General features: G+C 37.2%; 2 protein-coding genes across 2 annotated transcripts; both read left to right on the plus strand.

The window, feature by feature from the left end:
* Positions 1 to 1,883: 1,883 nt before the first annotated feature.
* Positions 1,884 to 19,838, plus strand: LOC146163265 (sodium-dependent phosphate transporter 1-like). Its single transcript, XM_083382899.1, has 15 exons — positions 1,884 to 2,025; positions 5,359 to 5,501; positions 6,091 to 6,247; positions 7,146 to 7,286; positions 8,180 to 8,265; positions 10,847 to 10,943; positions 11,189 to 11,305; positions 11,909 to 12,027; positions 12,852 to 12,906; positions 13,223 to 13,275; positions 13,856 to 13,960; positions 15,693 to 15,850; positions 16,437 to 16,622; positions 17,404 to 17,488; positions 18,414 to 19,838. Exons 1-15 carry the CDS (start codon positions 1,974 to 1,976, stop codon positions 18,564 to 18,566), a joined length of 1,707 nt encoding a protein of 568 aa, XP_083239025.1. The 5' UTR covers positions 1,884 to 1,973; the 3' UTR covers positions 18,567 to 19,838.
* Positions 19,839 to 22,038: 2,200 nt separating this feature from the next.
* Positions 22,039 to 26,369, plus strand: LOC146163266 (uncharacterized). Its single transcript, XM_083383041.1, has 4 exons — positions 22,039 to 22,174; positions 24,397 to 24,524; positions 24,818 to 24,950; positions 25,765 to 26,369. Exons 1-4 carry the CDS (start codon positions 22,120 to 22,122, stop codon positions 26,367 to 26,369), a joined length of 921 nt encoding a protein of 306 aa, XP_083239167.1. The 5' UTR covers positions 22,039 to 22,119.
* The last annotated feature ends 320 nt before the right edge of the window (positions 26,370 to 26,689 follow it).

Consider the following 26,689-nt stretch of genomic DNA (forward strand, 5'->3'; position numbering starts at 1 on the left):
TAACAGAATAAGATTGCGGTGCTGAAGAAAGCCACCGATATAATTGATTATTGTAGAGAAAAACTATAAATTTGGCCATCCAGTAGGAATATAGGCTTAGATATGCCAACTAAGTATAACAAATACCTCCAACCATTACGCTTCAAAGTTGTTTTTAAATTTTTATTTAAATTTGTTTAATCGCGTAGTAGCTTAAATAAGAATATAAAAGCTAGAAAATTTGTAAAAACCAACATATCTTACGTTTAATTTTTTGTAGCTTTTATTTGTTTTTAAAATCTCTATACGAAAACCAGTATACTGTTCACAGTTCACCAACACAGCTTGAATATAAAAAATGTTTTTCTTGTATATTAAATGTAAATTTTAAATTAAAAAAAAATACAAATCTACATAAAAGTATCCTTATCGCATATCTCCAGGGAGCCGACTTCTAGTAGATTGCGTTTCTTGTAAAACCTCTACTTGACCTTACAGTTGTACAATACCTGCTTGTTTCGTGTGTGGTACATGCGGTAGTCTTACGTTAAGAGCAAGAATTGTTACTATTTTTGGAAACAAGCGCGTAATTCCAAATAGAGCATGTGATATAAAACTCGACTCCAGAATTGAAGATAAGGGCTTAAAGCTCCATGCTCGGGTTGCAATGACTTTAGTTAGTAACTTGACTTGACTCGACTTAAATGGGTGTGCGAGAACTGTTCCTTGGGCGTGCGAGAACTGTTCCAAGGGTGTGGGGATGCTGAACAATACACAGAAAATCTATTACTGTAATTTATCTATTTTCTCAATTAAATGTGAAATGACTCATATTTTAGTATTGTATTACTGTGTAATCAGTTACTTGTATACAAATAAAATCACATTGATTTTGTTATTTACGCAATTGAAGAAGGGTGCGAGAATTGGTTGGTGATTTGAAAGGGGTGCAGGAAAAAAAAAGGTTAAGAACCACTGACTTAAATTATTTCAACAATTGACTTGACTTTTTGAGGCAAATGACTGACATTAATTCGAACGTTTTTAAATTAAAAATAATTTTTGTAAATATGGGTTATGATCACCAATTTTTAGACGTAGAAAGGTTTGAAGTGTGTTTGTTTTGTTACCCATTACCAAACTATAATCATCTGTTAACTTCAAGCGTTCTTTATACATGGCAAGACAACATGTAAATTTTATAATGCTGCCAGTTTAAGTCTCACAATGATGCATGAATGTAAACATGTGTGTTTGTAATAAAAATAGATTAGTTTTTATTTTTTGTGAGGAGTTTTGCAAATAGCCATTAAAAAACGACTCCAGTTCAAATAGAGTCATTTTCCATACATAACAAGTTAAAACCCAGTTCAAGTCAAGTCATTGGCTTAAAAAAGAAGTTCCATTTTAACTAATAACCATAATCAGGTACACTATGCACGGAGTAAATCGACATCATCTTGATAAAGACGTTTCAAAACGAGCTCACATTAACTGAAGATGATACAAGTTCATATCGAAACGTCTTTATCAAGATGATGCGATCTACTCGATATTTTTGGCTTTACAATTCATTATAAAAAAACTACAGTCAATTTATCGATATTTTGCATTGCAAACACCCATTGCAATAAGAGTTCTATAGTTGCTGTCTTATGTCGTAATTAAGACGCTGAATGAAGCGAAATATAAAACTTCTATAAACCTGCGAATCGTCTGTCGATAAGGAATGCTGTTTAACCAGATTACAAAATCCCTTTTCTCACTCAATCCGTTTATGGCACGTCTTAAAAGTTATCACTCAACAGTTACTTGCATGAAAAAGTGTTGCTTTATGTTTCGGATTATTACGTAGCAGAAAATTTTATACAAAGAAAATTTTATACAAGAAACGTTGAAAATACGCAGAATTAAAAAAACATCTTCTTTCAGGTTTACAGTTAAGATAATCGAGCATACTGTAAACATTTGGTTTGGAAATTTTTAATATCGCGATGGATTCCGTAACATCGGTAGCTACTGGATTTTCAACAGAATGGTCGACAGGTTAGTTTACCATACACCTAAATTGCTTCACACTTGTAATTATCCCCAATTTTTCAGCTTTCTAAGTGGGATTCGTGTTTTTTTGCTGTTTTAAAGCAATTACCTCTGTTGAATGCAGTTTTACGGATGTCCGATACTTGACATTTCATTCCGATAACGATACCCGATATTTTGGACAAGAAGTATCGCGATCTGATTCGATACCAAATGACGTCATCACTATGCCTAATCAAACAAACAAGATTAAATTCCTAAATCGATTTGGTATTGCAACGGCGCCGATACCAGTCTAATATCGGACGATTACCGACAGTGGGGATGTCCGATAACTGATATTTTATTCCGATCACGATACCCGATATTTTGGACAAAGTATCGCGACGCGATTCGATGCCAAACTTCAGTATTATGCCTAAACAAACAGAAGAAATATTAAAACGCTCGGGGCTTGTTTCAGGTTTTTAAGCCAAATAAGGTTTAGCGTTTTGTCGGGTTAATTTCAGTTGTTTCGCTTAACCTACTATTGTTTATTTCATTTATCCTACAAGGCAGAAATTACTGCTTTGTAGCGGAAACAACGACTGAAGTTCCTAAGACAATTTGAAATCGGATCGGCACCGACAGGGTTTTTTTAAGGTTTGGTTTGGGTGACCGCTAAGTAGTTTTAAGAGGCCGCAAGTGTTTCATTTGAATACCAAAAAATAGCCACTGTAGTTGCAAGTCCAAATTTTGGGAAACCGCTGGAGAAATTTGCACCTTAAAACAACACTGGCACCGGTACCAGCCTAGTATCGGACGAGTACCGATAGTGACTATGTCTGATACTTGACATTTTATTCCGATATAGATAACCGATGTCGTGAACAAAAATTATCGCGATCCGCTATTGGTGAAATTTAAACATTTAAAAGGCTTTTAAGAGTTTTTTTCCCAGACATAAGCCATGTCTTCTCTTGTTGCTTTTGCGATTTTCGCACATTTTGGAGAAAACTTTCTCAAAATCAATCCAATCAATCAAACCATGTGAACGACTTCAGTCGGCGGCCCAACCAAACCCAACGGCGAACTAATTTTGGGGCGCGTCCCATAGGTTGAGAAACAACAAGTTAAACAGTTGTCTCAGTATAATCAGGTTTAAAGCAACTAAGTGTCATATTTTCGTGTACTGTTTTTTTAACTAATAGTTTAAGTAGATTTGCAAATGCACTTGCTACGTGAAGCATGCTTCGAGGTCACATGAAGCATTTTCGCGAGGGGTTTTAATGAGCTTACTGAACTCTGCGTTGAAATTTGACCTGCCGCTTACTCCACAATAACTGCATACAGTCGAGAAAGTTTCCGTGATTTACATGAGTTGAAATTCGTTTCCTACTGTTTTGTCTTGTTCGATAACTTTTAACTATAAGTGAATTGGACCTTTATTTGTAATGTCAACATCATTAAAAGACCGTTGAGCTAGCTTGGTGAATGGGCCCCTACAAATAATTGGCCTTGAGTATATAGTTACTTGTTCTGTTCAAGTTCAATAATTTTTGATCCCCATGATAACCGCTTTAAACCATTATCGCGTCACCAAAAGACGCAACTTTTAACCTAAAAATATCAAATATCACCCTATATTCCACAATAGCCCGTATATCCATAGACTAATTTTTCCTCTAAAACTACAGGGTTGTTGATCCTGTAAACTTCACCCTTTAACACACTTTTGTGATGCTGAACCTCTATTACTTTACCAAGAACGATGCAATATTTTGCTAGAAAATGTATATCATGTCGCAAAAAAGTATATAAATAAATAAAATATCACCTTTAATTTAATGGTGACGTTTATCTACTAAAAGATCACCCTCGAATCAATCAATTGAACTTTTGAGCCCGAACAGGGCACACGGCACAAACAAGTTGTTCCCATTGTTCACGGTTGTGAGCAACATGTTGTGGTGTTCCCCATGTTAGAACCAGCATGTCACGGTTCAGATGGTCGCCATGTGACTGTAGGTCTTCCAGTTTCTTTTACACGTGAAGTCCGTCGTGGTGGAATAAATACCGTCTTTGGGCCCGCAATATTAACCTAGATTTAGCAAGTTTTTGATTAAATGCCCCAAAATACAACTCCTTTCAGAAAGTTGGATAGATTAGTCTATAAACGCGACCCTGGAATGCACGATCTTTGTTTGGAACATCACTTGTTTGTCAATACTTGCCAGAAAAGGCTTATAAAAACCTTTACTTTTTTACATTTAAACAGTCGTGTAGCTTAGCAACGCTCCAAGCAAAGCACAACATCCACAAAACAACATATTTATTTTTCTTTCAGCAAATATATTTATGAATATAAATTATATATATATGTATATATGTATATTTGTTTTATTTTTTACTAACTAAAAGAAACTAAAGTAAAGGATAAAGGGGTGTGACTTTGTTTTTCCCATAAAGTTGGCTGGGAAATTTTTAACATTTTTTAATAAATCAGTTCTGACCCAGCCCTCGGACAACCAATCACCAATAAGATACTTTAGCTTGAGTTGAATTGCACCTTGGCAGAAGGTTCAACAAGGGACGTGACGTTATTTTGCACAATGTGCGCGAATATGTGCACGCCAAAATGTGCAAAAAATCTGCGTGGCAGAAGGTTAACATTTTTTATGTTTGTTTATTGTGTTGGACTGCAAGTAATAGTATCAATATAAATGAGTAGAACCACGAAAACCATCGCATACTCATCGAATCTGTAGATCAATGATGCAAGCAGGGCAGGTTAAAAAATAACTAGCGTTTGGTGAGATTCGAACTCAAGACCTCCCGTCATAGCACGACGGTCGCTCTATAAACTAGGCTACACAAGCTCAGAGTGAAGATAGTAGAGAAACAACCATTGGCTACCCCAATGCTTGCTACTTTCTGTTAGTACAAGCAACTTTATATCGAATGGGATCTACAGTATACTCGTTGTTTTCTAGTCTGTCTTGCTTGCATCATTGATCGACAGAGTCGGTGAGTCTACAATGGATATCGGTGTACTAATGATACGTAAGTCGTAATCGTTGGTCAAAAAGAGGCTTCAGAAGGGCTAAATCACAGTTGTTAACACACAAATGTGTGCTCCTTTCATTCTATAAATTTATGGGTAACATTTTAAATTTTTTTCAAGGCCCAGACATGTGCCTGTGGATTTCCATTTATCACTCCTTTCACTTCGTTTCGTCATTCTATTGTTTTATTTTCCGTGTTTTGATTTCCATGCCCTGTTTTATAAATTATATCCTTTATTGATTATTTCTGTCTTATATTTTATGATTTTTATGTCAATTTCACGATTTGCCTCAGTGCCCGTGGATTTCCATTCGTTGATGTGGATGCTGGTGGTCGGGTTCGTGATCGCTTTTCTTCTCTCCTTCGCCGTCGGAGCAAACGACGTCGCCAACAGCTTCGGCACCGCTGTCGGCGCCAAAGTGCTCACACTCAGACAGGTGTGTTTTGTGTCAGACTTTTGTGATGTTTGATGCAAGTAGAATCATTTTTTCAACAGGGGACGTGACGTTATAGTGGAATTATTTTCCTGGAACGCCGTTCCGTACCGTTCCGATAGTAACTCTTCTCACCACTGTTTTCTCAGCAAGCGTGAAATAAAAAACTGGAAGGGGCCTTGTACAACTTGTTGTAAAATTTCATGTATTTCTCTGAATTTGTCGCTCATCGTGATATATTAGCTTTTCTTGATATAAAACTATTTAATTAGCTCTTTTCCGACACACTTTTACTTACCACAGCCTTATGCTACTCCTCATTTTGTTTAACAGTTTTTCAACAAAATTTATAGGTTGGAAATTTATAATTCTTTCGCGGGGTATAGAATAGGATTTATGACGTCATAAGCGCAGCAAATTTGGTCACAATAGTTATTCTGGCTCTAAGAGTGAAAAGCTTATCCTTTTTTAAATGCGTTGTTGACTGGGGTTTGTGACGCAACAAACACTCAGCAGTGACGGGGTATATAACGTAACTGACACTTATAACAGACCCATAGTTGTGACGTAATATTTGTCGCAACCCCTGTAGGCCTGCATTCTTGCAACTGTGTTCGAGACGGCCGGGGCGGTTCTGATCGGAGCAAAGGTGGGGGAGACCATTCGAAAAGGCATTATTGACGTCACAATATACGACATAGAAGGAGGCCGCGAGCTTCTGATGCTGGGAAACATCAGCGCGATGTTTGGTGAGTCGTACGTTATTTTTATATTAGCTTGAACAAGTAATATTCATTGGAGCATAATGAATGGAGGTTGTAGTCAGACGTAATAAGAATATCAAAGTCCATACAGAAGTAGGTAGCATTTTGAACGTTTCGAATAACTCTTTATTCATTTTCAACATGTTGAGTTATACGAAACGTTCAAAATGCTACCTACTTCTGTATGGACTTTGATATCCTTATAAGTAATATTAAAATTACGAGTAAATTGGTGGATCAGAAGTTTATGTAAAAGATTATTTATATTTTCGCCACATGAGCGGCATCGTCAGTTCCATATTCAACCGTTTCGGATTATACGCAAACATCCCTTTATAGTTTGGACTTTATCTCCATCAAGCTTTTAATTCAATAACACGCTGTTTTGCGCGTTTGCCGAAAACTTTGGATAAGTAAACTTACTAAATAAAGTGAGGATATATCTTCAGATTGTACGATGTGCAGTTTGTCGTATAGAATCGAGTTGTCGGATAATTTGTATTTTAGTCCGATAAAACCATTTCGGGAATAAACGTACAACTTCCCGGCCGACATCAACTGCGCTATTTACTTAAGTCAGTCTTTCTCAACCTTTCTCGCGGCGACCGAAAAACCATTGGGTAACTATAACAGCGAATCACTGGCAACCAATACTCTTCGCTGATCTTTTTTAAACTTAAAATGAACAAAACACGTTGAGCACGAACATGTTCGTATTTAATGAGTTTGAATGTTTTAAAACATTTTAGGTCCTCGTTTGGAAAATTCACTTTGCAATTGCCTATTGCTAATCTGACTTTTCTTTCTGATGTAACCGCACCAGTAGCATTGATGACCAATAAAATATAATTAACTTTGTGCAATAATCGTTGTATAATTACAGGTGCGGCAGCGTGGCAGTTAATCGCCACTCTTTTCAAAGTGCCCGTGTCGGGCACGCACAGCATTGTGGGAGCTTGTATCGGATTCTCATTGGTCGCCGTCGGACCAATAGGAGTCAACTGGTTTAACCTTGGATTTATAGGTGAGGGTCTCAAATTTTCAACCTTGAACATCCAAAGCGAAAAAAATGGCGAATGACATACAACGTAAAAATAAACTCACAATTCACTCCAGCTTGATTTTTTTCCCAGATCTCATTTTTTATAAGATTTACTGAAAATCCGGGAACTTCTAAGTTTCCGTCAAATTCTAGGTACCTTTGTCAGCAAAACATTCGACGCTCACCGTGTCCCTTTACTCGTTTTGTCAAATTTTAAATTAGTCTCTTAAAAAAAAAAACGCATACCGAGTACAACAACTTGTGTTATCCTTGTCAACGTTACTTACTCAGGTAATAAAACAATTTACCCGTTTTTTTTTTAAGTAACCTACTCGATTTGAGTTGGTGTACTCTTTTTGGCCTTGTCTCATCTCGGTAACTCTAAATAAAAGAGCGATACTCGTATAAAGATACTTTTTATGTTGTGACGACCTTTTTATGTTGTGACAACCTTATTGTAACACATTATAAAATAAGCGACAACATTCGCGTGGAGTCCAACTTCATTTTCGGTCTTGCTATTTACAATAAACATGGGTACTTGAATTATTCCTGTGCGCAACTATAATATGAATCTGTTTTACATGATATGTCAGTATCCTGATAAAAAAGTTCTGTATAGCACGTCGAAACGTCGATCTATTATATATACTGCTGGATGAACAACACTTTGTTATATAATACTCTTGTTGCTTTGGTCATATTCCACGTACAGTAATTCTTGTGAGAAATCCGTAAAAACCTTGTTTCGAGCCTTACTGCACGTTTTGTTCTTGTCACATTCCAAGTAAACTATCGCAACAAAAACTATTATATTATGAGCACTTGAATAGGAATTTCCGCATCGTTCGTATTACAATACTATTACTTTTCAGTCGCAAGCTGGTTCATTTCGCCCGTGATTACCGGCTTTGCTGCGGTTTTTCTCTTCTACATCGTGGAACGCTTTATTCTCAAACAGGTGTGAACAACTTTCAATTCATTCTCTATTTTTTTTATTGATTTTACGATCAGGTGGCAGTCTTACGATTGAGGAAAATCTTTTGTCGTGACACCAATTACATCGAGTAACAAACAGTTTTTAGGAACAACACGCAAAACTTAACATTGCCACTCGGAAAAACTTACATCAAAATTGACGCGAAGCTAACTAAAACTCACCCACAGCGTTAAATAAAGTGAGAGATATCGAGAAAATTAAATCAGGATGTCCGAACAGAATCTAATACAGCAAAGTAGCATGAGATAAAGAAAAAAACTTAATAAGTGACATTAATTCTTTATTTATGATCATCAACGCGGCAATCACGTTTAAAAGGTGTTTAATTACGAATTGATTAAGTTTTAATTACGAAACGATTAAGTTGAGTGAAAATAAAACTCACCACTAATGAGTAACACTTATAAAGAAGGGTAATCAGTTACCCTATTTAGAATTAGACAAAACAGACCATTTACAAAGACTACTAAATAACAAAATGGAAAAAAGGTAAGGGGTAACCGAATTTGTTTAAAAGGGGCCTCGTCAATTATGAAGGCTGAGCGCCAAATGTAAGTTATTGTTGTCACCTTAAACAAAATCTTAATTTCTAGTAGGCTTTAAGAAATAAAGCAAATATTTATAGGAACTTAGTTAAAAACGTATTTTTTGAGACCTAGATTTTTGTACGTTTATTCATTTACCCCCAGGACTGAATTCAGGCCTACCAGAATTACAAAATAGTCTACATAGTAAGTTTTACGAAATGGTCGTTTAGTTTATTTAGCTTAGTTTTGCATCTGATAAACATTGTTGTTAAAAAACTATTCATAACCCTGTGTTAGGGATTGTCTTGCGTCTGACAGAATTAAACCGGCGCCCAGATTTGACAAGTGAGCCTTAGCTTAGTGTCCTCTGGAATTGTACTACAAGCTATTTTTGGTGTTGTTAAAAAAAACGATTAATAATATCAGACGTTAAAATGTTATTGCAATTTTAACTAAAAAAATCCTAATTCTAGTAGGCCTAAATTCAGTCCTGAGGGTAAATGAATCAACGTACAAAAATCTAGGCCTAAAAAATTACGTTTTTAATTAAGTTCCTATAAAAATTTGCATTATTTCTTTACATTAGTAAATTCATTCTAAAGTGGAGTGGTTTGGATAAATTAAATCAAGCAAACATAGTGGTGGCCCCGAGTTGCTTTGACCAGATGCCTTTCCAATCATTCAGTGCCGCGCAACAGCTATCAGGTTTCAAATATATCGAACGCCCCGTTTTACAACCAATCAGACGCCAGTAAACAGCTCAAGGAGGTGTGTTAGACTTTCAAAATAGTGGACACGGTTTTGTCTTCGGCAAGGCACGCGATTGACCCAACGCCACACCTGCCACAAGCACGTAGGCCCTTTAGTTTGTACGCAGTTGGTTGACCACCCGTTTTGCAATGGATAAGGTTGAATAATCCTGTTTTTCACAATAGGTGCAAAACAATTTGTGGCTCTTGTTGTGGGCCTGTCAGTCTAAATAACCCCTGTCTTACGTGCGTGCAAACCAGGGCTTTTTAAGCTTGGTGTCGCGTGACGCGTTTAAGTAGTTTATAAACTGTACTTGTTTTGCCTTTTGATTTGTAAGTGTCAAAGCTTATACGCAACACAAATCTACACACTTTAATTGATTGAGTGAATTGTCTTCTAAACCCGTAAACATGAAGAGTCACTGGAAAGTTTTAATTAAGCAAAAGGATTTTGGATGGAAAAGGTTCGGTATCTCTGTAAAAAACGTTAACCTAACCAGTAACGCCTATATAGTATCGTTTTAGTTATTTTATATAGTTTCATTGACAAAATGTTAATTTTTCCTAGAAAAACAAATTTGCTTGTAAGAAATAAAGGGATATTGCTACCTAAGTTTTGGCGAGTTTTCACGTTTACCCCAAAACAGGCATAACATTTTTAACAAAACACCCTACAGCTTAAGTTAGGTTTTAGTAAAATACACCTGTTTTTCTTGAGCATGGATGTAATTGTTGCTCTTTTTTGTTAGATCAATTCGCAGTGTTTTAAACAAGTCATTTTATTATGACTTAAATCAAAGTCAAGTCTTTCAAAATAAATAACACGTCAAGTCCCAGTCGAGTCATATTTAGAGAAAGTCAATTCCAAATCAAGCCCTTTCATATACGGCAAAAAACGACGATTTTGTCTTATACCCATTTATTAAACTAATTTTAATAAGTTATTCTTTTAACAACGGACCCGGGAATTGAACTCGCGACCCTCAGAATTTTATACACTAAATGTTTCTTTATAAATTACTCTTAACTTCGATTTCAGTGATTCTCATTTTCAGTGATGAACAATAAAACGTTTAACTATTTAAATTGGTAAACTCGTCAGATTATGAGTAAAAAATCAACAACGAAAACAAAAGTTTTACGTGCAAAAATTGAGATAAATATCTAAATTTCACGAAAAAAAACTAATTCAAGTCAAGTTTAAAAGTGACTTACGTACGGTAATTACAACACTGCTAATTCGAACCAATTTATTTAAATTTTAAGGCAGATCCACTGAAGAACGGACTCCGACTCTTGCCTGTTTTCTATGCCGTCTCTGTTGGCGTGAACATATTCTCCTTTGTATACTCTGGAGCACCGCGTAAGTTTTACTGAAGTCTGTTTTCGCCTTATATTTCAACCAGAAAAACACGTTGACCATCGCACTACCAGAGTTTATTCGTATAATTAAACAAACTGCTTTAGTATTTGAAGGAGCATTTTGCGATAATGCGATGTTTGAGAAATGTTATTTAATCGCTTGCAGTGCAGCATTCTATCAAAACTGTTTGCAAATGCATTTGATCACTTAGAAGGTAAATTATTTTCACCTCTGATTTAATTTAGTTCTCGGATTCGACAAACTGCCATTGTGGTCGATATTCCTCATCACCTTGGCTGGAATGATACTTGTTGGCATAGCAACCTTGTTCACAGCCGTCCCGCGCATGCGCACACAAGGAGGTGAGTTAATACGAAGAAGGAAACTTAGATTTTTTGTTGTTTCGTGTTAAGAATTATTTTTAGATGAAACTAGTTTTGTTTTAGGTTAAGGGTCACCAAATACCGTCCTGGTTCCAAATCCAGCCCCAGAGATAATTCCACCAGCCCACGGCATATTTCCTTCATTAAGATTAAACTATATTTACAATGTTGTGGGATAAAACTTCACACTAAATTTTGGTGAAGTGTTAAACTGAACCACAATTTATCAAAGTTTACTACAGTTCTTGTTGCATATAGTCTGTTTAAATTTTCCTTTTCATTTAACCATATAATCAAGTTTTAAAAGTTTAAAACAAAATATTATATCCGTCCAGCGATCGTCGGTGCTAAAGTTATCCAGCCCTTTATTTTAGGTGGAGAAATTAATTAATAATATTCTGATGTATTTAATCTTTACCACAGCAAAACACACAAGCACGTAAAAACTGTATAACAATTTAAGGTTTTAATAACTTGTGTCAACGTTCGTTTATTGTATGTGACTTTTTTGGCTTATAAATTACCTTAAACAGAATGCAAAGGATCCAAGCAAGTAAAAAATCAAAACATTTTGCCCATTAGAACAAATCCAACTGGAACAGGAACGAAACCAGAGCGTCATTTCTGAAACCCCAGATCGCAAACATCTTCCATCACATTCAACTTTCAAAGAAGAATGGGAGAAAGGCGATTCGCGCACGGTAAGGTTTTGATCTTGGTGACACTAATGTGGTATCCGGCAAACAAAAATTGGTCGGAGACTGTACGAAGGTCCCTCAGACGTTAATTTAATGGAATGTATATGTTAGGTGGTTTGTCTGTCAGTCCAATTTTTTTCCGATCTATTTGTTGGAGGAGAATTATCGAAGAGCTAAAAACAGGCGCAATGAGAGCGACCACATCGCTCCATTAGTGCAAAGAGAAAATATTTTGGCCAGGCGATTAAAAAAAGGCATCTGGCCATTCGTATGTGTCAAGTGTTTGCAAGTAAAGACACAATGGGAATAGAGCAGGACTTGTTAAACTTTTGTAAATGCGGATCACTTAAACAATTGGTTTAGTCCCGTGGACCAGGGTCGGCATGTCATATTTCGAGATGACGTCATAAAACGAGTAGGCTTAAGAAACCTGCTGTGTAATGTCCAACAAATATAAAAGTCAAAAGGCATTTAATGAGAAGGCGCCAACGCATTTTTTCATTATATATCTTTCATTTTTAAAATTCATTTCTTTTTCCAGCTAAACACCAAAATTTCAATTAGGCCTTCATAAACCGCCTAAAACTAGTTCACGCACCCCAAGGGGTCCAGGACCCCAGTTTAAGTATTCCTGGTTTACTACAAACATAAGTTAGTAACAAATCGCACTGTTTCAGCACGGTCCGTATCGTCACATCGAATTCAGTTAGAGCACATTTTTAAATGTTTGTACACATCGTCTTGGTTGCTCATTAAACACCATTAGGTCATACTCGGTCCATATTAAAACAAAAAAGCTTATTCTCTTTAATTTATTTTATTTTTAGGTTGAAGGTTGCTACAAGACAAGTTCATTTTCAACTTCGTCGTCTCATATCAAAGGTACAAGTCATACACTTATATAATGCATGCCAAATAGGAATATAGATCTATAAGGGGTACACCGAAAAACCGTTGCCGACTCGCCGAATTTGTCAATTAATGATGCAAGCAGGGCAGGCTAGAAATACAAGTTCACAGTTGTTATTAAACACATGTGAGAATGTGCCTTTCATTATATCGAAAACAAATTGTCTGTGGCAAAATGTCCAGTAAGGCATTTGGTTGTTATTGAAATACCGAAACTGACCTTTCGTCTGTTTTTTATAATCTTTTAACTCAAAAAGCGTGAAAATAATTTAAACAACAATTCATTTAGCCTCAAAAGATGTTTCCAGCTACGTTTTGGGGAAGAAGGTCCCATTTTCTTCGGTGAGTTGACATTTTTACCTTTCTTGTAAATAACCTGGGGAACTAGATAATCCCAGTAGGCTTCATATATAAAGTAGAAAAACGTTCACATTTGAAGACCGATAGTCATAAACACGCCTAGTTTTCTACAGCAAATGCCATATAAAGATTTTTTTTATCCTGGCGAGTACTTTCGCTCTTTTGCTAAACTTTTAGTTCATATTGTTTTGTTTTGCTTTATCAAATGTGACATAGCGACCCCCTGGTGTACCCACTTGCGACCCCCAGGCTGTGAACCACGGATCTAGTCGGATCAATACAAAAATGTAGGTAAAGTTGAGACTGGCGCCAAGCTTAAAACAAGATTTAGGGTGCAGACTAATTACATTTTTCTGGTGTTGGCGTTTCAAGCCCAAAACCACTTGTCAGATAGAAGAAAAATTGAGCACGAAGCCCGTAGATCAGAGCCCCGTGAAAGGTTCAAAACCAACAGTAAATATTTTTCAAGCAGCATTCTATTTTGATCTTTCTTGTGATTGCATCATTCTTAAAAACCTGCCGGTGTACCATTCCCCATGCAAACTTTTCGTTTCAATTTCAGTCTGACACAACGGAGAAAATTCCAGAGGAATCACGTGACGAGAAAATGCAGCAGAACGTGACGCTCATGCCAAGAGCGAGAATAAGTTCAGATCTTAGTGAGACGGTAAGTTTTTTTTTGTAATTGGCTACAATCGATCAGGATTAACGGGCAAATGCTGATTTTATCGGCAAGCTACCCAGCAACTGATAAGATTGCACTTGCAAGACCCTGACGGGTAACACGCTAGCCCAGGGGTTGTTAAATTGTTTTTACCGCGGACCCCTAATTTTTTGCTATGCGTGGACCACGGTAGGCATGAAATTTTCAAAGACGACGTCATGTGTTGACGTCACAATACAAATAAACTTCAGAAATAGGATGATTTCGGTCCAAATAATGTGAAAGTGAGATGGAGTCTAAATACATTCAGTGTAAAACCGTTTAACTTTTAATTAAACTCATTTTTTGTAAAAATAAATTACTTTTTAAGTACACACTAACGTTTCAATTATGCGTTCATGGACCCCCTAAAGCTAGTTTACGGACCATCCATGGACCCCGGTTTAAGAACCCCTGCGTTATCCCAAGAAGTTCTTCTCGGAGATTTTTAAGCTCGAGATATTCGTAACTGGTGCGATTTTACTTGCATTTAACAAGCGGTTACTGACGCCATAACGACAAAAACATTTAAGTTCGATTGATTGTTGTATCATCCGTGGTTGTAACTGTTTAGCGACATTTGGGCGCATAGGGCCTCAGCATAATCAGATGAATCACATTAATCTAAAAAAAGAGCACTGTAAAGAATGTAAAAACGCAGCTTTCAAATGTCATCCCGTGAATCCTAACTTCACTTTAGTCACTGCTTTCAAATTCTTCGAATAGGCTTTTTTTTTTTTTTTTTTTTTAAATTCTTCGAATAGGCTTTTTTTTTTCAAATTCTTCGAATAAGTATTTTGACCCAAACCACTCGACTTGACTCTGTTTTGAAAAATTAAAATAAATTCCTTCCGTTAGGCATTTTGTGGTACAAATCGGGTTATGCCTCTCATTTTTTGCAAGTAAACCAATTTGTTTGCTGTGAATTGCGCTTTTGGTATTTTTAGTTGAGTTATTGCTCATAATCGAATTAGGTTACCATGTTTAATATATTTTTCATTTTATTTTAACTTGAATTTGATTTCCTTTTATTACGAATCACCTCGGACTTTACGTCGGCTTTAGTGGGGCTTAAATGACTAGGACTGGGACTTGACTTGTTGGTTTGCAAAAGACTTGACTTAGACGTACGTTATTTTAAATGACTCGGCTAGGACCTAAGTCATTTAAAATGACTGGGAGTCTAGGGATACAACACACAGCCGTTTATTTAAGCGCTGTAGTGAAAGTTTTACATTAAAGACACTAGAGACAGGCCGATATATCGGATTACCGATAATATCGGCCGATTTTTGGCTTCTACCGATATATCGGTATCGGCAAAAATGTAGGCCGATACTTTGGTCGATATTTTAGTACGAAAATATGATATGATTTTTCCTTTTCAACAAACAACTTACACATTTTTGATTAAAAAAATTGGGATTTAGCATTACGCCGCAAGGTAATATGCAAAATAATAGATTAGTAAATATTAAATGTATGTAAACTAAAACATTATTTGGATTTTATTTTCAATTAATTCAAGTTTTGAACATTTCATAAGGATATAAAAAAAATCGGTATCGGGTATCGGGTATCGGTTGACAAAATTGTAAAAAATCGGGTATCGGTATCGGTCCAAAAAAGTAATATCGGTCGATTTCTAAAAGACACCTTTACAAAGGTTCTTCCAACTTTTTCCGTTTACTTCCAGGATTCGAGCGCATCGTCCAGTGAAAGCGAAGATGAGGAAAAATCTAAAGAACAAGAGGAAGAATATGAAGATCCACGAGAGGTTCGACAAATCTTCTCCACTCTCCAAATCCTCACCGCCTGCTTCGCAAGTTTCGCCCACGGCGGCAACGACGTTTGGTGAGATAAAGATCTGTATTGAAATTGCTTGAATCGCACACCTGATCTAAGTGCAGGCTACTGAACTTGTGGTTTTCAACTAACTTAACTTAATTTGTCTGTGTAAAATGGCTTGATTTGACATACGTCTCTTGAAAGAAACTCTTTAATTTTGAAATCATTAGAAATAAAGAAAATCGAAAAGTATATCACTTTGGCCATTCGTTATGTTGTTGTGTTTCGCCTCAAACTCTGCAAATGTTTTATCAATTTATAGCCGGACTTTATAGTGTAACTACACTTTTTGGCATATTGTACGTGGTTGTTTTTGTACAGGAAATGATGATAGATATTCGTACGGCGAATATTATATTTCTCTAAAAAAAGAAATGATTTTATATTTGATAGCTGTTTTTGTAAACAGTCTAAATATCATTGACCTAAGGGTTAGCCATGACTTGGACTGGAGCTTAACCTGTAATTTTTTTTAAATCACTGATATCGACCACGTTAATATTTTCATATTGTAGTATTCCTAGCGTCTCTAAGTAACGCTTGTGCTATTTAGCAACTTTTGGCTTCTATATTTACCGCTTTGTTTCATCAGCAACGCCATCGGGCCGTTGATCGCGCTGTGGATCGTGTTCTGGTCGGGTGAGGTGGTTCAGAAGGCTTACACACCTTGGTACTTGTTGCTTTATGGGGGCTTTGGGGTGAGCATTGGACTATGGGTAATGGGACGACGTGTGATCTACACGATTGGAAAGAACCTCACCAAGGTCACGCCTTCAAGGTCAGTAGAACACGAGGTTTTTGGAAAAGTCGTACTGAAAATTTTGAAATTTAGAAGAAATCGTCGAAATTAAGATATTTTTCAGCAGGGAGACGATCCGATTGACTTTTCCGGTTCAATCATGCTGGAGTGAACCGGCTTTTTTAACTGGTTCGGTTGAGGTTCAGGGTCTTTAAAAATATTGGGTACAGTTCCGTTCGGCTCCTTAAAAACTTTCAAAAACGGTTCGGGTTTTGGCCCATAACCGGTTTATCAAGATTCGGTTCGGGTTCGGTTCAACTCCCTGATCTCAAGTCATTTCAAAGTTGCAAATTTGTGTCTTCTACTTTTATACACTTGCTCCTGTTAACTCCAAAAAATATTACGACATTAAAGATCATTATTGATTGATGTTAACTTAGGGGACGTTGCAGGTTTCAATGCAAAATTAACTAACGGAAAAACTAAAAAAACTTCTTGATTGGCACATAAACTGAAACATAGCCTATATAGTCTATAAACAATGTGTATTCTGTGATCAAGCCTTTATGGAGTCGTACTGGCCAACTATAACGGAACTCGTATATAGTACATAAGATGTATTTCGGAGAGGCAATTATGTGTTGATTTGCATAAGTTTTTTTTTGTGCAACAAGTTGAAAGTTAAAATGTAAATCAAAACGTTTTAACACCAGAAAATCCCACATGAGATGCTTTAAGTTTATTATTCTTGATAAATCAGGTGTTTCCAACTGATTTGTCGGAGTTTTACAGTTGTTTTGCATATTTATTCTTTTAACAGAGGTTTCTGCATTGAGCTGATGACTGCCATCACTGTTTTGGTTGCGTCCAACGTGGGAATCCCCATTTCCACAACCCACTGCAAGGTGCGTGACGTCATGAAGCAAAGTTTTGCACAAAGAAATGTTGTCAGTCGAATAGAATTAATTTGGAAGATACGCGAACAGTTAACATCATACACTGAGAATAATATTTTAACAAGACGTGTTTTTTTAATTTCGCCTCATAGCTGATTCCCGATGTAACGCCACTTCGCCTTTGATGAAAACCTGTGCGTCCCTTAATATTTTGCATAGTTCAATTTTAGCCATTTTCGTATTTATAACCAACTTGCAGGGACCCGGTTCGAAGTACCTTACATTAATATCGAAATGAAATCAGAAAATCGAGCAATGCAAAATTCTTATGTGCGAACCAAAACTGTTTTGTTACAAACCTGTAGTTTAGGCCTAGGCCCTAGGGCAGTGCTTCTCAGCCTATGGGTCGCGAACCAAGATTGGGTGGCTGTTTGATTTGGTTGGGTCGTCGACTGCAGTAGTCACATGTTTACACTAATTGAGATTGGTTCTGAGCAAAATTTTTTAATTAAGAAAATTAAGGTAGCAATGCAAATAATGTCTTATAATATTTATTAAAATTCGAAATTCTTTATGCTAATGCCTATTTTTTGTTCGCTCACAATAAGTTAGTTTTTATTTTGCTTACGAAAAAAAAACAAAAAAAAACAAGCTTAGTCGTCATACTTACGCTTAATATTTGGGTCGCCGCGAAAAAAGTTTGAGAAGTAGGCTACTGCCCTAGGGCGTAAATGTTGAAAATTCAGCATAGTAAAATCGGTGGTTTGTCAATAGCGTAAAACGCACCTAAACCCCACTTCTAAGTGTTAAAAAATAACTTCAAAATGGGTTAAAAACATGTGATGATAAGTAAAGCAGATCGAAAGCTCCCATAGATAAACCCCACTCTTTACTGCTACCTGGCGGACAAGATTTACATCTGCATTTTTTCCAGGTCGGTGCAGTCGTTTCAATCGGTTGGTATCGCTCCCGTGATGCTGTTGATTGGAGCGTGGTGAGAAATATCGCCTTTGCTTGGTTCGTCACGGTTCCGGTTTCGGGCGTTTTCAGCGCGGGCGCCATGTTTTTCCTTCTCAAGGTCACGTAAGGTCAACCCTGTGGCTCTGGTACGTTTTGCAGCGATTTATTTTGGAAAATCCCCAGGCGTTTAGCGCCACCTATTGACCAAATACACTGAAGAAAAGTTTTGTGATAAGGTCGTCTCTTTGTGTAATGTTTTGTCAGCTTTACTAATTAAAGGTCATTTTCTGGTCTGTCATTAAACTGAATATTAGAGTTTTTACACAAGGTATTTTTTTCCATCTATTGGCCAAATACGCCGAAGCAAATTTTTTGGATCTCGATTTAGTCTTTCAGTGCAACGTTTTGTCATTTTAACAACGGAGACTACCATTAAACTGACTATTAGAGTGTATTTTTCTTATTGTGCGTTTTTCGCTTAACTATATCAAAAAAAAGACTGTAACTTTGTGCGCCTTGCTGTTTGTTTTTAGATTTTTGTTACCTCATTTCGATAGCAGCTACATTTCTGAAACTAAGTATTTGCATACTTTATATGTCAACCATTGTATATACACACAAAGTTCACCCGCTGAGTACTGCCTGATGTACTGTAATGTCAACCCAGTATAAGTTGTGTTTAAATTTTTTCGTGCTTCAAAGGAGAATGACTTCCTTGTTTAACAAACTGCTATTTTTTTTAGTTTTTATGAAGAATCAATGGCACAATACATCTTATAATTTTTTAATCTAAACCTGCCGATGTTTTTTTAAAGAAGCTTTAAAAACTTAAAATAAATTAATTGTTTAAAAGTTAAAACATCCAAAATGGGGGTAATCTAGTTTGAACCGTTATCTAAAATTAATAATATAAACAGAAATAATAAAAATGCTCTTCGTAATATGTCCACTTGTGCCTATACTTATTACAAGTTTTTATTAGGCCACTTTTAGGGTCTAAAATTATGTTTCGCATGATATTTTGTGAATTGTTTTTTGTCGGCACAATTGTTTTTTTAGAATCTTGTTTTTGTGCCAAACGTTTGATCGAGGAGTGTAGAATGGAATTTTCCATCAAAATCGCTGCGTTTAAATTTGAGTTTTGCTTGCTAATGGATACAGTCAAAATAATTTTACAAAAAAACGAAGAAAAACCTAGACGTGATACTACACGCATATTGTGCGACTGACTATATCAACTCGATCTGTCTCATTGTGTTTTACATTCGTACGACAGCAAGTGTGCATGATTCGTAGTATTTTGTTTCATGTTCGGTTAGAAATACGTATTTCACTTGAATTGAACTATATATCTTACTTAACTTGAATTAACCTTTTTTGCAAATAAGAAATAAAGAAAATCGCAAAAGAAATGGGCTTCGTTTTACAAAGCGAGACGTTTTTAGCTACAAGGTCTTGCAAAATGTGCTGTCACTTATTGTGTCAAACGTAATCTATAAAGTAAAAAACAAATTTAATATTTTAGATACCGGTAATGCTCGGATTTTTTTTCATAAAATACTTTAAGCAACCTAACTTTGCCAACAGCAATACTTTCGTCAATAAATAACAGTGTTGTAAACAAGTCATTTTGAAATAACGTAAGTCTAATTCAAGTCATTCGTAAAATATGTTTAAACAAAGTTATTTTTTTCAACCAAAGTCATTTGTCCAAAAGACGACTTAAGTCAAGTCATTTTACCCAAAGAATGACTCAAGTCAAGTCAAGTTATTTTTAACAGTGACTTAAGCACATTTAATAAAGTTATTGTAGCACTAATTAATACTCAAGAAATATTACTATTTAGCTTATTGCTTCCATTTATTTAAAAAAACATCAGCGGCTAAGATTTTTTTCAGCCAAAACCAATCGTGCTGCGGCTTCGCTGTTTAAACACTGTGAAGTTGCCAAATAACGGGCCGCACACTTACAGGGGAAGGGGGTCGTTTGCGGGGGGTCACCGTACTGTTGGCTTGAGTGGCGGACCGAGTGCCAATTGAGGCGCATAACGAGCTTTGAATGATGTGTACTTGGACCTTCCACATCGCGACAAAACGCGCAGGCGGCCGCGACGTGTTGACATACACAGGACGCTTATTGCGAGGCGCTGGGTTAATGTTGCGGCCAGCATAGGCAGACAATGTTATTTGTGCGCAGGCCTGTCATTGGCCGACAGCTGTAGTCATCCAGACGTGCTATACGTGCCGCGAAATTTTGTTGTTGTGCATCTTTTAAATAAGGATTATAACCGTACCGCGCATTTTTGGTTAACGTTTTACGTTGGCTGGCCTCGAAGAGCATTTGAGGCACGTAGGATTCAGGTTAAACGCGTCGCAATACAAGTATTCAAATATTAAGTAGTAGAGACAATAGACCTTGTTGTGCAATCGCATATAGGTTCGGGCTCCGATAGAAAGCAGCCTAGTTTCTTCAGTACGTGTGACATTACGTTACGTTTGTCAATCTGTTACATCTAGCTTTATCCGGGGTGACGGGGCGTGCTCTCATCCTTTTCTGGCCAACCTGTGCGCGAGGCCAGTCTCAAGAAATCAGAGCTAATCAACAATAAGCCCGCAACCACGCAGTAGTATTATGATTTTGCGTTTGGATCAGATTTACCGTGCGGTAGTTATCGAAGCACCCGAAATAGAGTTTTACGTAGGCCCCAGGGTTTTTTTAAGGTTTGGTTTGGGTGACATTCAAATACCAAAAAGTTGCAAGTCCAAAATTTGGGAAACCGCTGGAGAAATTTGGGGGACCGTTGAAAAAACACTGCGTAGGCTTATGCACAGGCTTGGTATTTAGCGTATTTTATTGGGCTATCCGAATATTTAGGACAAACTTTGCTCGATTCTTAGCGGCGAAATTGACTCTACGGCACAATAAAATAAAGCTTAAGATGCTTTATGTATGCATCACTAAACATTGATGTTGTAAAATAGAAATGCCTACATGCTGTTTGGTGGCAGAGTACCTTTGGTGTTTCCAGTTGCAAACCCGAAAAAAATTAGTTTAAAACTTCAAATAAATGCCGCTGTAAAAGTCCTACATAGCTGCAACCGATAAAAAGTTTAAAAAATACACTGTATGACGGTCTTTTCTCGTAATAATTCGTTAGTACCAAAAATTTTGGGGGGTGAAAAAATATTCTTTTGTGTCAGGAAAGACACTATTACACCAGTAAACATGTTTTGATTCCGGCCACAAGGATATAAGCCTTGTTGGTTTTATTCTACAAAGGTACATTGCCGAATTATAAAGTCGATTCGAAGCCCTTTTGTCACCAAAAAAATTGCCGACAAAAGGGGTGGCTTTACCTAAGCGATACCAGGTAAAATCGTTTGCAGAGGGGGTGGCTTAGCGTGTTTAAGGCCATTTTAACGTCAGCTATTTGCCCGGGATTTATCCACGAAGGCGTGAGCCCCGTGGCCTTTGAACATGTCACTCACGCCTCACATCCCACGAGTCGCAATGCACCAAAGCGTTTGCTCGCCGGCTTAGCTAGTAGGGCCACCTGGAAGAGCTAACGTCTCGTATCGATTGCTTAAGCTCTCCAGCAAATAGAGTCGAGATAATGAGCTGAACCGGCAAGGCATGAAGTGATCCTATCCCAACAGCATTGCCACTTGTTGTCGTTACGATGATGGACCAACGCAGAGAAGTGCTGATCTTTCCCGGCGGACACCGACGACAGAGTAAGTGCGGAAAGATAAGCGAAGTAAGAGCGATTCGACGTCGTTATTTGTGTAGCGCTCACCGCGTGCTTCAAGTAGAAGATAGCGACTGTTTGCAAAAGCAAAAAGAAATCTGTATTTGGGTACACTATGCAGAAATCTGTAATGTAGATTAAAAATGAATTGCAAAATCAAAAAAGTCGTGTACATCGACATCATCTTGATTAAGACGTTTCGATACGAGCTTGTATTATCTTCAACTAAAGATTTATTATCAAGCTAAATCTGTAATTGTTGCTGAAAAATGTTGGTGTGTCGCTATCTTTTTGAATTCAAATATTGGCAAATATGCAAAGAACTGATACATACTGTTGCTGCCAGGCATTGTACCAAATGTAAAATTGATCTTCCGGCAAAGCTTTTTTCCTTTATTGTAGCCAAATGTTGCAATTTTATTGCCCTGAAGAAGATTGCCTGTATAAGTTGTCGAAACGTCGGTGCATTTACTAAAAATATTGGCCGTAAGAGCAATTTTACATTTGACACAAAGAACTGTAATCCTTAAAGCAGAAAGTGAAATTACTAATTTCGCGATTTCAATGAAAAACGTTTTCCGAAATTGATAGCGAAAACCTATATATGCTACTGTCGTTTATTTTTCTATATACGGTATTAAACCACGCTGTGCCAACATGTTAAATTCCGTTAAGTAAAACTCTAGAAATTGTCAATCAACTTAAGCGGCTTTAGACCAGAATAATTTCGCTGTTGTAATTTATAGAAAAAACAACGTTGCAGCACTCTTGGGTCTTGGTCGTTTTAGTGCTGTGTTAATTAGCGTTGCACAGCGGGACAATCAAGTCGTTATGCTGCTTGTAAAGTCGCTTTTGTTATCGAGGAAAGCATAGTTCGGGGTAACTGCGTGCAAATAGCAAAGTTAAAAAAAAAAAGAATGTTTGCAGCAGTTTGTACAGCGCAAAGAATTTCAATATAGCGCTACTTGCAATACGACCAGAAACTTTGAAGTTATTTAAATCGCGATTTTGTAACTGGAATGGGCGGATATTAAAATGTCAGGGAAGTTTGGGTTATCATGTTTTTACAAGGTGTTACCGTAAACTATATTTATAAAGCCCATATAGACAAGCAGGTATTGTGGTTTAAACATTTTAAATAAATCGGAATTCCTTTTAACCGATCAAATGTTTCGATAACAACATTTTTTACATTTTTAGATAAAATTATTTACAATTCATTTGTATCTAAATGGTTGCATTTTTCATTTTACTACTTTTTACTACAACCTAGGACCATTTTACTTTAAGTTGCTATTTAAAGTTTCGTTTTGCACAGTCGAAAACTGATTTAATCCCATAAACATTTTTAACATATTTAATTTTACGGTAAACACCACAGGATAAAATTGTAAGTCATTTGTATCTAAATTGGTTGCATTTTTCATTCTACTATTTTTTACTATGACCCTCGACTATTTAACTTTAAGTTGCTATTTAAAGTTTTGTTTTGTACAGTCGCCCAATGTTCGAAATCCATTATTGAACACGTTTTCATTTTTAGCTACTCGCTGTATCGCTGACAATAACAGGTGACAAAAGATATAGGGGCAAAAACAATATTTGCTCAACTTTGTAAGCAAACAAAGGAATAATTGCGGCTTCAAGTGAATGAACGCCCTACACAGAAAGGATTCTTTTGAGGGATAAACCTAACTTAATTTAAAGGTAAAATAAACCAATCTGTCATCAGTGCAATTTTAAATGTCGCAGATGAAAATACACGACCGACAGAAATAGTTCAGTTTTGGAAAATAACCTGTGAGAATTTAAAAATCGAAGTTCAGAGTATATAACAGCCAGTTCTTTTTAAGAATAGCAATTTAAATTTTGTTAGAATTGTGGTTTTAAAGCCAACCTATATAACACCCTAACGATTATTACGTAAAATAGTTTTGCGTTTTTTTGAATGTATCGTAAAAGGCATGAAACTTGAAGCTCCAATTAGCAAAGAAAGCTTTTTTTTTCGAGAATTTAAGCAGGGATTAGCGGACCGGACTCGCAAAACAATCGAAGCGTTTGTGATTTCGCCAGTGACGTCACAAGGGGCCACTCGTGCCGGCCCTTGGCCGAAAAGATCGATAAAGAATTAATATAACGGCCGGGGCGCACGCGCTCGATTGATACAGACAATAGACGCAACAATGAATGTTTGTTGCTCTTGAGCAGAAATGAAAACACTTCACCGACAGCTGCCGACCCAGAAGAGCAATGAAGCGTGTCGACGACTTGGACTCACCCTTCCACCCATCCAGGCCAAGTCGCATCACATCACCAGCAAAACGTCGCGCGAAAAGGTATCAAAGGCAGCTAGTGAAAGCCCTCAATGTACTTCTTCCGGGATTGCAAGGGGGTGCAATTTACAGGACATTGTCCGGCAACACACAGAAAGATCTTCAAAGCAACATTATCTAAAGAAGAACAATCTCTAATACTATAGCAGTAAGACCAACGACTTAATAAAGCCAAATACGCAGTATAATATCCACGACAGAATAAAATCTAAACCGTCTGAATAAGACCTAAGCTTGTCGGAGTAGGTCCTTATAATACGTCTAACAAAACCTTTTGGTTAAATTTACATCAACAGATCGTGAAGAAAACATGTCCCCAGCCTCGACCCACCGTAATATTCGGGCAGAGCCTGGCTGATTACGTCACGAAACCGTCGTACTTCTGTCACCCAGTGGTCGTACCCAGCATGGCGCCCCCGAGTGGCGGAGGTTGGTGTTGTGTGGTTTTTATGTTTGGCAACTTATATTTGACGGCTAAACGAGTTTGAAAAATTAGGAATGTTGATAAATACCCAGTGTTATGGTCGGGTAAAATGAACTTCGTATATTTTACGTCAAGTTATGGGCTTAAAAGACTTTGAGATAAACTCATAACAAGCAACATGTATACATAGCCAAAGTAGAAATGCTAAAACAAAAATCATAGATGTACACAGTGTATTTTTTAAGGTGTTTTGGGGGAGCGAAACGGTCCCCCAAATTTCTCCAGCAGTTTTCCAAATTTTGGACTTGCAACTTTTTGGTATTTAAATGAAACACTTGCGGTCTTTTAAAACTACTTAGCGGTCACCCAAACCTTCAAAAAAACCCTGGTTGTACAATATGTACTCATATTTTTATTGGACTATATATAACTTAAGACAATAGAATTCGAGACCATGTTTTCCTTTTTTAAAACTTTACCATTGTAATTTTAATCCTAGTGCTTGAGGCAACATGGTTACTTTTCGAAAGTTTTGCGAGTAAAAACAAGAAAAGTGGCCCACCTATGCTATTGGTCCTTATCATTCAGTCTATACGCAGAATGCAAATACGACAAAATAGCTGCCTAATATCCACGAATATTTTTATTAGACTAAATCTTAAGACAATAGAATTGAAGACTTCCATTCCCATTTCTAAAGCTTAAGTATTGCAATTTAGATCTCAGTGCTTACAATGCCATTTTTTCAATTTTTTTGCAACCAAAACAAGAAAAGTGACCTTCCTTAATTACTAGTGTTTAACATTTATATACACGCAGAATGCGACGCTTCAAAAACGAGGAAATTGCCCCCTAGTTGCAACCAGGAGAAACAGGTTGATGCAAAAAGCGACAAACAGCCTCCAAAACGGCGCGATTCGGGCACGATCGAGCCCCTGACGCTTAAACCGTCGCTCAGGTCTCCGACCAGACGAAGCTCCCACGCACAGAAGAAGGAGAAGCAACACTCTGCCAAGTTCCTCGAATTCTGCAAGCGCGAAGGCTTCGACGCGTCGTCCAGCGATTTCGCCAAGATTTCAAACTCTTTCAACCAAAACAGCCGGAAGTTCGGCCCGGTAGCAAAGCCCAGTCGACTGTGCGCCCTCACGGAGGGGGAGTGTGTCGTCATAGCTGAAAGGCCCATTGTGACGTCAGCGACCATGCCGCAGCGCAACGAAACAATGGCGCGGCCGCGACGCCGCTCCAGTGCTGCGAAAAGCATCCGAGAAAACGCGCAAAAGTCGGCCGAGCGCGGCAAGCAGGCAGCCGAAAGGGCGCACACCTTTATACTGCGCGATTTGCGTGATGGCAAGTCGGTGTTGCCCCCGATTAAAACGGCCTCACCTGCCAAAGCAGAAGGATTCGTAAGCCAGACCGAGAGGTGACCACACGCAATTGTGTGGTTTAAAACAGCCTGGAGTGGTTTTGCGTTAATCAGTACGCAAACAGAATAAAATTTGATTCTTTATTTGCGGAATTGGTTTAGCACTTTCACCTTGAATTCACGTTGAACCATGTAGATTTTCTCACAAATAGAAGTCTTAAATATCTATTATCTGTTTTAAGATATACTTGTTTTGCTACAGCAACTTAAAAGTTGGAACTTTTATTTTATTTTAGAAATGGATTGACAACGAATTTCTTTACTTTAGCTTTAAAATAAGGTTTACTTTAAACTGCTTAAAACAGCTGAAGTGTTTCTTAA

This window comes from Ascidiella aspersa, chromosome 2 (genome assembly GCF_963924565.1).
Source record: "Ascidiella aspersa chromosome 2, kaAscAspe10.2, whole genome shotgun sequence".
NCBI lineage: Eukaryota > Metazoa > Chordata > Ascidiacea > Phlebobranchia > Ascidiidae > Ascidiella > Ascidiella aspersa.

Excerpts from the sequence above, each read along its gene's own strand:
- LOC146163266 (XM_083383041.1), top strand. The coding sequence starts at position 22,120 with ATGATGGACCAACGCAGAGAAGTGCTGATCTTTCCCGGCGGACACCGA. Across the intron at positions 24,525-24,817 it reads GCAAAACGTCGCGCGAAAAG|ATCGTGAAGAAAACATGTCC; the intron begins GTATCAAAGGCA and ends TTACATCAACAG. Across the intron at positions 24,951-25,764 it reads GGCGCCCCCGAGTGGCGGAG|AATGCGACGCTTCAAAAACG; the intron begins GTTGGTGTTGTG and ends ATATACACGCAG.
- LOC146163265 (XM_083382899.1), top strand. The coding sequence starts at position 1,974 with ATGGATTCCGTAACATCGGTAGCTACTGGATTTTCAACAGAATGGTCG. Across the intron at positions 11,306-11,908 it reads GCGCATGCGCACACAAGGAG|AACAAATCCAACTGGAACAG; the intron begins GTGAGTTAATAC and ends TTTGCCCATTAG. Across the intron at positions 12,028-12,851 it reads AGAAAGGCGATTCGCGCACG|GTTGAAGGTTGCTACAAGAC; the intron begins GTAAGGTTTTGA and ends TTTTATTTTTAG.